Source organism: Macrobrachium rosenbergii, chromosome 22, assembly GCF_040412425.1.
Source record: "Macrobrachium rosenbergii isolate ZJJX-2024 chromosome 22, ASM4041242v1, whole genome shotgun sequence".
Classification (NCBI taxonomy): domain Eukaryota; kingdom Metazoa; phylum Arthropoda; class Malacostraca; order Decapoda; family Palaemonidae; genus Macrobrachium; species Macrobrachium rosenbergii.
Genome location: NC_089762.1, coordinates 22,557,548 through 22,569,584, shown reverse-complemented (window position 1 = coordinate 22,569,584; position 12,037 = coordinate 22,557,548). Strand labels below are relative to the sequence as shown.

General features: G+C 46.2%; 1 protein-coding gene across 28 annotated transcripts in view; it reads left to right on the top strand.

The window, feature by feature from the left end:
• LOC136850637 (uncharacterized) overlaps nt 1–12,037 on the top strand; it is a 379,925-nt gene that overhangs the window by 89,901 nt on the left and 277,987 nt on the right. For 16 of the 28 annotated variants that reach the window (XM_067124382.1, XM_067124371.1, XM_067124390.1 and 13 more), the window contains exon 3: nt 7,065–7,189. The exons of the other annotated variants lie outside the window; for them this stretch is intronic. In XM_067124382.1, coding sequence (XP_066980483.1) covers nt 7,171–7,189 — 19 coding nt within the window. In that variant the 5' untranslated portion in view covers nt 7,065–7,170. The remainder of the gene's footprint in view (nt 1–7,064; nt 7,190–12,037) is intronic. 28 annotated transcript variants of the gene reach the window in all.

Here is a 12,037-nt window from a genome sequence, read left to right as displayed (position 1 = left end):
TGTTCGCCAGTGAGAAGATAGCTATCATCACCTGATTTACGCGACCTGACTTGGAGCCGCCCCTGTTGATGCAATGAACCACCATGGCGCTGTCCAACACCAGCCTGATGTGAATCCGGCTGGCGGGGCGGAGTTTCATTAGGGTTAGAAACACTGCCATAGCTTCCAAGGTGTTTATATGGAACTGTTGAAATATTGTAGACCATGTCCCCTGTACTTTTTGTTTTGGTGAGTACCCTCCCAGCCGCTTAATGAAGCGTCTGTGTGGATTACCAGAGCTGGAGGGGGAAATTGAAGTGGGACCGACCCGACAGGCCCTTGACTGTGGACCATGGCGAAGCCTTGTCTTCAAGATCCGCGGAATTGAAGAGACCCTGTCTCTGAGCTTGACATTGGCTCGTCTCCGCCACACTCTGTTTGTCTTTTAATTTCACTTTTAAGAGCAGGTCTGTCACTGAAGCGAACTGAAGGGAGCCGAGAATTCTCTCTTGAGACCGGCGGGATGCTGCTTTGTCCTTCAAAAATTTCCTGGTAGCGGTGGCTACCTCCTTCCGCTTGGACGGCGGGAGGGATAGTTTGTACGAGGACAGGTCCCACTGGAGACCCAGCCACTGAAACCAGGACTCCGGAGTCAGGCGGGACTTCTCCCTGTTCAACTGAAAACCTAACGATTCCAGGAACTTGATCACTATGGCTGTAGCCTTCCGGCACTCTTGTACTGTTGGAGCCCAGATTATCCAATCGTCCAGGTATGCTGCCAAGGAGATTCCCCGGGACCAAAACTGCTGAACAACTGTTTCCGCCAGCTTTGTAAAAATCCTGGGGCTATATTGAGACCAAAAAGGCATGACCTTGAAGGAGTAGGCTTGTTTCCCAAGTCTGAAACCCAGGAAGGAGAGAAGTTCCGCGCAACCGGGACGTGATAGTAAGCGTCTGAAAGATCGATAGAGGTGGTGACGGCTCCACGCGGCAGTAGAGTCCGTTTGAGCCACCGTAAGCATGCGAAACTTGTCGCATTTTATGTAAAGATTTAGACGCGAGAGATCTAGAATCACTCTTTGCTGACCGGAATCTTTCTTTGGGACAGTGAACAGCCTGCCTTGAAATTTGAGGTGCCTTACTTTCTTTATTGCTCTCTTGTTGAGAAGCTCCATCACAAAGTCCTGTAGGGCTTTGGAGGGGGGTTGGTAAAATCTGGTCAGGGGAGGGGGATCCTTGACCCAGCTCCAACCCAGACCTTTGGACACAATGCTGTGTGCCCAAGGACTGAAGGACCACTGGTCTCTGAACCAGTAAAGGCGACCACCTACCTGACTGGTCTCAGTGGGAGGAAGCAGGTTTGTTTCCTCTACCGCGGCCAGTTTTTCCCCGAGAGGCAGATCCAGCCTTACCTCTGTATAGGGCTCGACCTCTACCCCCCCTTGCGCTCCTATTAAGGCCGTGAAAGGCCGTGAAAGACCCCACGGCCCTCATAGGTAGGGTTGTACACTGGCGAGGAGACGTACGAGGGTGCAGCAAGGGATTGGGCTGGTTGAACCAGCACGTACTGTTGGGGTTGAGCCTTGGAGGTGGAGGGTTGGCCCACCGCCGAGACTGGGACTGCCTGAACTACCGTCTGGTGTTGAGGTCTTATGTGCCTTCTGAAACATTTCCCAGACTTAGTCTGGGGGTTGCCAGATTCGGGGGTCTTTCGTTTGAAGGAGGAGATACCTGCGCAGGCTCTGGTTCACTCAGGACACTTGCGACTTCGTCTTCTGGGAAGAGGTTGTCCCCCCAGATAGAACTCTTCATGAGCTTGTTAGGCTCATGACGAATGGTGGCATCTGCAAAGATGAATTTGCGGCAGTCCAACTTTGCCACCATAAAGTCGTACAGGTCTGACTGAAACCCTGCCAACAGGGATTTAGCCAGAACCTGAAATAGAGGCTCCTCTGCACAGGAGACGGCGGTCGCTTCCATCAAGCACAGCGAGTTTAGGGACCGGCTCAGCCGACACCATGCCTCAAACTCCACCTTCAGGAGAGCTTCCGGGAGCTTAGGAAGCTGCTCACTGAACTGAGAAGACGCGCAATCAGCGTCCAATTTACCTAGTGTAAATGTGGACGGGGCGTCCTTCCAGAACTCCTCACCTCCTGGGAAGACCAGAGATGTAGAGTCTGTCTCCCTTAGCTGAGGCAAAGGTTTGCCTTTGAAGCATGCCTGAGCAGTTGCCAAAGCAACTTTGTTCAGGCAGGGAGTGGGCAACTTATCACCCAAAGAAAACATGGTATAGTTGCCCTTGAAGGGGGTCAACTTGGTATTGTCTGCCCGCCACTCAGAGAGAGTGCGCAAGAGAGCAGATTGCGCTTGGTCCCTGGGGAAGATCACCGTCTCCTTCGGGACCTTGTCTGAGCGTATCCAGGCTTCCTCCGTCAGCCTAACAAAGCCTGGATAGGGGGGCAAGAGATCAGGTGGGAAGAACTCCAGTTCCTCCAGACGCCTAGTACCAAGACCCTCAATGGTCAAGGTGTCCTCGTGCTGGATAGCACGAAGAGCAAAACGCCACGGGTTCCCTACATCGAAAGGAGGGAGGTCAGCAGTGTCCGGGATCTCGTACTGCGGACCGGCCCCGCCGGAGCGAGCCATATCCGCCAGCAGAGTCTCCTGACTTTGAAGCCTTTCCGTAATCTTGGAAAGCTTAGCCTCAACCTCCGTAGAGATTCTCTCCAGCAACATCCCTGCAAACGCCTCAGGGTCAAAGGCAGGCTGGCGAGGAGGGCTGGGCTTGGCCACCCTCTTACTCGCTCCTTTGCCCGAGGTACTCGGTTTGCTCCCGGAGGCCACAGGTTCAGCAACCTTGGCCTTCGACGGGGGGAAAGGAGATGCCTTACGGGAAGACGAGGACTTGTAGCCCTTCGCCTTCCACGACGTCTTCAACTTCAGCTTGGGGACAGCAGATGGAGCCCTGTCCTTCAAGATAGAAGACTTGCCAAAACCTGAAAATGAAGATACAGAGGAAGATGGGGAATCAAAAAGGGCGCCCGCCCCCGCTGCCTCACTTACCTCACTACCTACCCCCTGGTCTGGTTCCGTGTTCATCGGCTCCAGGTCCAAATCTAAGGCAGCGACGTCCTCCGAAACATCCGCGTACACGGGGTCATCTTGAGGTGGCTGGGTTGCGGCCCGGATCTGCTCGATGATGGCCGTGGCCAGATCTGCGGGTACGGCCACAGCGAGCCGGGCGCCGGGGTAAAGCAGGTCCCTCAACCTCCCGTCGAGGACGTAAGGCTTCCCCGACGGCACGTTCCTCCCGAACCCAGCCACCCAGGCGCGGAGAGACTAGGGCCTCCTTCTTGGAGGACTCGTCAGCCTGAAAGAGAGTAGGGAATCAGGGCTAACATATTGTAACATAAAAGAGCCATGACATACAATATGACCACATATCAGACTGAAACTAACGTGAAGAACAAAAGTCAATAGCTTACCGACTCATCCTGGATGCTTCCGCACAGAGCGAAGCAAACCTCACACCCGTCAGGATGCCAGACGATAAGGTCATCAAGCCGGACGGCACAGCCAGCGTGGGTCCGGCACACCACATGCCCGTAAGGTTGATGGAGGGTGGCGGTGCATCCTGGCTCCTCACAACGCACAGTCTGTAAGTGTGAAATTACATGAACCTACCACTCTAAGAAACTTAAACTAAGCAAGCGCAGGTATTTTCAAACCATGCTACCGGAGTACTCCGGCGGAAAGAAAAACCCCCGTCAGAGACGGGCCTACCCAAACAAGTAACTTAAATATAGTGGTAAGCAAGAAGCTCTCCGACCACTGGAATACTCCGGCAGAACGATAGAGCTGAGTCAACAGGGCCTTACCACAAGGGATGCCGGGAATAAAACGGCAGGACCCAAGGGTAGGATCACCGGACTCTGATAATAGAAACAACATTATGTCCAACGGCGGAGTGAACCGCCAGGAACAAAATAAATGTATATACATATATAAAATACAGAGGATGGTAACGTAACTGGTTAACAATACAAAAATTCCACATACTCCGGAGTCCGGAACCACCCCCTCCGGAGATCCCAAGCTTCAACTGCTAGAGAACAATAGTAGGGTGAGGCTATCAAACCCACAGGACCACGAGGGCCGGAGTAAGCGCCAGTCAACCCAACTAAAGTATCTCGAACGCATGTTTAACGCGGAAAAGGTTGAGAACAAATAACTCTAAGAATGTTCGAAACCTGCTCGATCCTAGGAGAGCGGGTTAACGAGACACTGAACCAAGCAAAAAGCCATCGGGGACTTGCCCTGGGAGGGAGCGAATCCCTCCACCAGGGAAAGCCCCACAACTCGGAGTGAACGCCAGCTGACGTCACCCGTACGAGAAGATGACAAAGAGCTTGACCTAGGGTAGGTGGGTGGGGGAGGAAAGGGTTGGAGGGGTAGGGATGGGAGTAGGCCAGAGCAAGTGAAAACAGGAGACTGGGGAAGATTTCTTCACCCGCTCGACTGCAGACACACACCACGCCAAGTAAATTAATACCAGCAGTGGAAGGTCATAGCCTACTCCGAATAAGGGGAAGGAAGGGATAGCGACCTAAGGCCTTAACGAGCTCGCCCCGCACCTAGGCGTAGCCTAGGCTAACACCCGCACCTAGGCGTAGCCTAGGCTAACAGGAGGGAATAAGGGAAGGGAGGAATGAGGAAACAACGGGGAGAGAAATTCCCGTGCTGAAAACCAACCAGAGCCGAACGAAAGGGGGGGATGCTATAATAGCACAGAGGAGACACACCCACAGAAAAAGCCTCTACCCCTCCGTAAAGAAGGGGGAGGACAATGGGGTCTCACTCTACAACCCAAACAACGGCCAGTGGAAGGAACAACAACAGAAACTCTCTCTACCTGCTGATCCCCTCCTCACACCTAACCTAACTCAGGGTGAAAGGGAGAGCGGGAGGCCAAAGGATGCAAAATACAAGCCTAACGTGACATAGGCAGGCTAGGGGAACCCCACACAACCGAAGTAACCAGATAAAAATAAATCACCATCACTAAGAATAATATATATACATAAAACAATAATTTAATCTTGTGCTTGTGCAAGGCGCATAGCCCAACCGAGAGGAGCGACAGGGAGTAAACAATAAAACCGTACCTGACGTTCCCCCATAGAACATAATCAAAGCAATAAAACATCTGATTAAAAGCACCAGCACATCACAATATAATAATAATTATAGCTAAAACTGTCAAAGGGGAAAACATCCTGGGGAGAAACCTAAGCGGGAAAATGACGGGAACCCTAATGAAGGAACCCCAATATGCGGTTCAACAAAATTAACGTAGAGAAACACCGAAACAACCCGCCCAGGAAACGCCACCAGGATGAATCCTAGGGGGATAACGATAAGTAATGTAAACGACAAGGAGAAGCCCCAAACAGAACAAGCTGGATGGGCGAATCTCACGGTCGACATGGCTGACTGGGGGCCTTGTGGCGTCATAACAACAACCACGTATAATATGAATATACGGGCTGAAACAGCCAAACTTATCATAAAAACCCCACAATAAGATGGTACTTAACTTGGTGACAGTAAAGCTGCTCGACGACATGCTGAGAAAAAAGGCAAAATTAGCCAAAAGCACGAGCACACACAGAAAAACAAATCGTGAAGATCACGTGCTAGAAATGGAATGAGTGTAGGTGGCGCTGGAGTCGCCGCTTGGCGGGCGGGTGAGTGTGGGAGCTGGTACGGCTCTCCGCTCTTCTGAGGGGTTTTGACATGGGGATGTCTATCGAGTGTGGCTCTGTGGTTGTGATTCTTTCACTCACCCTTGGTAATACCGACGTCTTCGATATAGAAGACGCTCGATCTGGGGGTAGTAACTCCAGCATTCCTGAAAGCTTTTTTCTCTGGTATACTTAGCAATATTTATACCTAGAAATTCGTGTTAGTATGGAATTTCACCGGGTGACACGGGGCCGAGCTCAGAAATACATATAATATTATTGGATACAGTGAAGTAAAGCATAGTTTTTAAAAAAGATCCATTGAAAAGATGCATATTCATTGTTTGTATTTTACAATACAATACTAATCTGTGAATATTATATACGCTAATTTTATATCTCATGTATGATGCGGCCCCCTTAAAATTAGGTCTTCAAAAGCCACATGATACGCAAGTATATACAGTAGATAAGAACCTACCATTTTACTTACTGCTTGACTTCCTTTCGCACTGATTGGCTCCAATTTTCACTTATTCCTGAATGCAAAATGAAAAGTGTTATGGGATACGAAAGAGGAACACCTCTGCTGTTCTTGATGTTGCTTTTACCCAGGAAACCTGGTAATGGAACTTAGCTATTAAGTTTGTAAGTTAAGGAATGAAAAGAGTCTTCTGAATGATTCATAGTTCTCTTGTAAGCTTTATGTAACAACTTTTTTTTTTTTTACCTTATACAGCATTCTCCACAATAGCTTTTCATCCAGTGTTACAGTATAACTCTTTACAGCAAAGAATAACTCATGTATGCAGTCTTTGGGATTGCTTATTACACATGCATTCTTTGTGGACAATTTGTGTATCTGTCTCTTGAGTGTTGTTTGCTTTGTTCTAAGTGTAATTAAGACTTTGTAAAAATATAATTTATGATTATACTTAAGTACAGACTAGTGTTTGACATTTTCTATTCTCAGCAGATTAGGCAGTATTTGAAGAAGGTTCTTTGTTGGACTCCAATGCCAACAAAAGCCTATCTTGGGCTAGGATTGAATAATTTTTTTCAATATGTATATATTCTTGTAACAGAAACCCTAAACTCCCGAAGAGTTTGTTATTGCAATTCTTTATTGTTATTATTAATATTGTTATTATGTCCTGTACTAGTTTGATTTATAGTACAGTACTCTGCTGTTTTTAGCCATCAGTACAGTATTTTTCTTTCAGTAGTAGACTTTATTGTAGTGCTTTATTACATAATTGAAAAATATTCTATGGAGGTTTATCATCTTTGAGTAGAAGAGGTCACATTCCTAATGAGCAGTTTCTTTTCACCACATTTTAGGATACTGTTTGAGTGCATTATTGTGAAGCTCTACAGCCATCAACATTGGTGGGGTTAGCACAAAAATTACGTGGCAACATCATCTTCATCCGTCAAATTCGAGTGCATGCATTCTACAGGGGAAGGTATATTCATGGACCCAGTGGTCTTTGTGGTGAATCTCACTTTTGTACATGTTACACATTTATGTGGGAGATTGCTTGTTTATTACACATGTGTAAATACACAACTTAATATTACTTTATAATGAAGTTCTTTGATGGGACATGGTTAATATTTTTTGTAAAATGGTATGTCACATAAAGTAGTTAAGGTGTTTGCTGTCCCTGCTTTGTAGAGTTTTACGTAGAACAAAAAACAGTCACAACACACTGCTTATTAGGACTAGATATTTTGGCTCATTTACAGCATTTGAAGAAAGATGGAATTATTGTGGCTTAAATTGTTTATGCTGGCTACCTTAGCTTTTATGGCTAGTTGGAGATGAGGTAAGTTATATTATTCAGAAGGATAGGTAGAAGATGCTTCATTTGTTCATGTAGAGTACTTTTGTAAATTTCACAAGTGTTAAGATTTTAAAGTAACTACAGCTCAAGGAAAAGTTCCTTTGACAGCTGTTGTTTAGAAGGAATTTTAACTGCTGTAGTAATGCAATAGAAATACTGAACTTTTTATTAAACAAATGCATCACTTCCACATTCATGATCTTTCAATATCTCCACATACTGAATTCTTATCTAAGAAACAGGAGAAGATCAGTACGGTAATAACTCATTGTATTCACCACCTGATACCTAAGGCCATACTTTTCCTGCTGTCTGAATATAAGACTTTGGGATCAGAGGGACTAGGAGGAAACTTGTCATGTGTGATAGGTTTGTATGAACAAACTTCTTTTGTTTCATAGACAGCTCAATTTTTCATGACAGCTCCATCACCCATTGAATTGTCATTTAGGTGGTAGGATTGAGAAGCTGAATGCTCCAAAGTGATGATCAAATTTTGAAGGATTCAGGAGTGCATGTGAAAACAAGGATAGGTTAAGAACCAAGGCTCTGGTAACTCAAGGGGTCATTATAATTAAGGCCAAGTCTCTTAGAGTGTACAGTAAAATGCTTGTACTGTACTTGTATGTGTTGTCTAACTCGGAAAAACAAGGACACTTATCAAATATGTGTGGATTAGCAGCTAGTGACTTGGGAGTTCTAAATCTCTAGTGTTCCACATATAAATGGATGAAAGAAGAAAGGATTAAGAGCAAGATTAAAATGATTCCCTTAAGTCATCCCTTAAAAGTAAAACTTAGCCTGCAGTTACAATTGGTCCCAATGTGATTAATCCCAAAGGTAGTACTAATATAGGTTGCTTGGCACCTCCATAGGAATAGAATTTACATTTAAGTTATACAGCCAAACCTTGACTTACAAGTGAACCAACATACGAGTTTTCCAAGATACGAGCCGGCACACTCGTGACTTTTTGCTTCAAAGAGTGAGCCAAGATTTGAGCAGCTACGAGCCAGTGAGCCTGGAAGACACCATCTCCCAATGTGTCTGCCATTGCTAGCACCAAGCTGCCTGAGCCACGCAATCTTGTTCAGTTCACATAGTTACCTTTAGCAATACAGTGCAGCATAGTGTGTAAGTTGAACTTAGCAATGTAGCGTTAAATGTGTAGCAAGTAAGGTAAGTTAGCGATAGAGCACGACATGAAAAAACCTCTACCAAGTCCAGGAAAGGTGGAGAGCACCTGTAAGTCCAAGAAAGGTGGAGAGCACCTTCAAGTCTGAGAAAGGTGGAGAGCAAACAACAAAACTCACAATGTGTCTACAGTGTGTCACAAGACAAAACATGTGTGAGTTCTAGTCCAAAAAACCAGATGCCTCTCTCCCTCACTAGTTTTTAATACTGAACAGTGGTACCTTGATGAACGAGTTTAATTCAATTCGTTCCATGACCAAGCTCGTAACCAATTTGCTCATATATCAAATCGAATTTCCCCATTAAAATGCATGGAAATATTATTGATCCCTTCCAGCCCCCAAAAAACACACCAATTTTGTTTTTTACCTGTTTTTAAATAAGAAAAAAGGGATTTTGACAAAGGAAAAATCTATTTCTGAGGAAGGCCCCGTGTCACCCGGTGAAATTCCATTATAGCACGAATTTCTAGGTATAAAATGCTAGATATACCAGAGAAAAAAGAGCTTTCAGGAAAGCTGGGGTTACTACCCCCAGATCGAGCGTCTTCTCCAAGGAAGACGTCGATATAACAAAGGGTGAGTGAAGGATCACTACCACGGAGTCTTACTCGAAAGATATCTCCCTGTTAAAACCCCCAGAAGAGAGCGGTGAGCCGTTACAACCCCCGCACACAAACGCCCGCCAGCTCGGCGACACCAGCGCCACCTACCTCATTCCAGGCTAGCACTAACCCCAGACTTGGCATGTGCAAGTAGGGGGGGAAGCAACAGGTGAGTCAGGGAGGGTCACCGGGTGACACGGGGCCTTCCTCAGAAATAGATTTTTCCTTTGTCAAAATCCCTTTTCTGAGTCCAGCCCCGTGTCAGCCGGTGAAATAGTGAGAGAGAATCATGCCAAGGCTGCAAACTACGAGGAAACAAGGTAATCTGAAGAAAAAACATAAGTTACGAAAATGGTTTTAATCAGGGTATCTCTTACATGTGAAAAAGAATACTAAACCTAAAGTACAGTAAAAGCTTAACATTATGAAAAATGTGAGGAAGTCCACAGTGTGGCAGGGAAAAAACCCCAAAAATACTTAATACTACAAAAGCATAATGACATATGAAAATTACATAGGCTAAATGGTATACACAATCTTATAGCTACACACGTAAACTTACAGCTACACACGTAAGAGACAATATAAAATGGGAAATAATTACATACAGTTATACATATATATATCTGGGGTACATGGAGCAAAATAAAAACTGCCCAGTACCCCACAAGAAAAACACAATCATAACATGTCAGATCACAGTTTCCACTCAACAGAGACAAGATACATCAATATGAGGAGCAAGGCAGTGAGGCATGATCAACCAGGAGGATAAGCAGAGAAGTAAATGAGGCAGGCGGGCGGGGGGGATAGGAGAGGATAAGGAAGATGATTAATTAAGGTGGGGAGATGACACTTCCCACAGCTATTGTAGAAAATTTCAGGGCTTCGAGTGATTTTAAATAGTGGCGTTTAAACACTAGAGGTGATTTCCAACCCGTGTATTTAGAGAGTTCTGAGAAGTCCATATTATGAAAGTAATTAATGGAAGTAGCGACTGCTCGAATATCATGAACCTTAGGAACTGAATCTGGGTTGGCTTGTTTAATAAAATATAAAATCTGTTGTCTTATTGCATTTAGTGATAGAGTACCACCTTTCTCCCTGATAAAAAGAGGACCCGACTTACTCTGTGGAGTTCTTAAAAGGTAAGACTTAAGGGTATGCACTGGACATAAAGACTGGTCTTGTGGAAGGGGCACCACCTTCCAAGGGGACCACCTGTCTTGTGGGTCTTCATTTTTGGCTAAAAATCTAGGGTCAGGGGAAAGGAGGACCTCTCCGGACGGGAGGAAGTTCACAAAATCATCACCTCTAGTGAGAGCCGACAGCTCTGAGATTCTGGCACCTGAAGCCAAGCTAATCAGAAATAAAGTTTTCCTTAACAGATCCTCATAAGAGCATTGAAAGTTGTCAATCTCTGATGCTAACTTAAGGACATCATTGAGGAACCACGTAACTGAATGTGGGCGTGATACGGGTCTCAGACGAGCACATGCTCTGGGGATAGATGAAAAATAGGAATCTGTAAGGTCAATTTTAAAGCCATATAAGAATACCTTCTTCAGGGCTGACTTGGCTGTGGTAATAGTGGCCGGGGCAAGGCCTTTCTCAAACAGTGATCTAAAGAAGGAAACTGCTAGATTAGTCGTCATGATTTTGGCTTCAGATGTTTTCAGGAAGGAGGCTAATTTTTTGACTGCTGAGTCATACTGTCTAAGAGTAGAATCTCTTTTGTCTGATTCTAGAAACAGAGTGTTAACAGGGTCAATGTTTGCTCCCTTTTGGGCTGCGAACTTTATAAAGTCCATAAAACTAGGGCATTCTGAATTCTTGAGGAAGCTGACACAGTCTTGGTTTGTACTGTCTGGGTCAGTTTGGGCTTGGGAATCCGAAGACTCCGCAACCCCAGTTCCTGAAGAAGAGGGAACCAATTGCTCTTCGGCCAATAGGGGGCTACCAGGGCTGGTTGACCTTTGAATGTCCTGAGTTTGTGTAATACTTTCAGCAGCAAGTTTATTGGAGGGAACAGATAAATCTTCTCCCAATTGTTCCAATCTACTGTCATCGCGTCCGTGGCGCACGCCTGGGGTCCAGGTTGGGGCCACATAACAGGGGAGCTTGAAGTTGCTCTCCGTCGGGAACAGATCCACTTGGAGACCCGGAACCTGGCGGCAAATCCATTGAAGGATTCCCGTCCAGGGACCACTCCGTCTCCAACGGAGTAGCCCTGGACAGGAATCTGCCACCACGTTCCGCACCCCGCTAGGTGGGTGGCTGACAGATGCCAGCTGTGCTTGTTCGCCAGGGAGAAGATAGCAACCATTACCTGGTTTACTCGACCTGATTTGGAGCCGCCCCTGTTGATGCAATGAACTACCACTGCGCTGTCCAATACCAGCCTGATATGAATCCGGTTGGGGCGGATTTTCTTTAGAGTTAGAAAAACCGCCATAGCTTCCAGGGTGTTTATATGGAACTGCTGAAACATAGTGGACCACGTTCCCTGTACTTTTTGTTTTGGTGAATATCCTCCCCAGCCGCTTAGGGAAGCGTCCGTGTGAACAACTAGTGCCGGGGGGGGAATTGAAGCGGAACTGTCTTGGACAGGCCTCTGACTGTGGCCCAAGGCCGCAGTCTCGCCTTTAAGATTCGAGGAATAGAGGAGA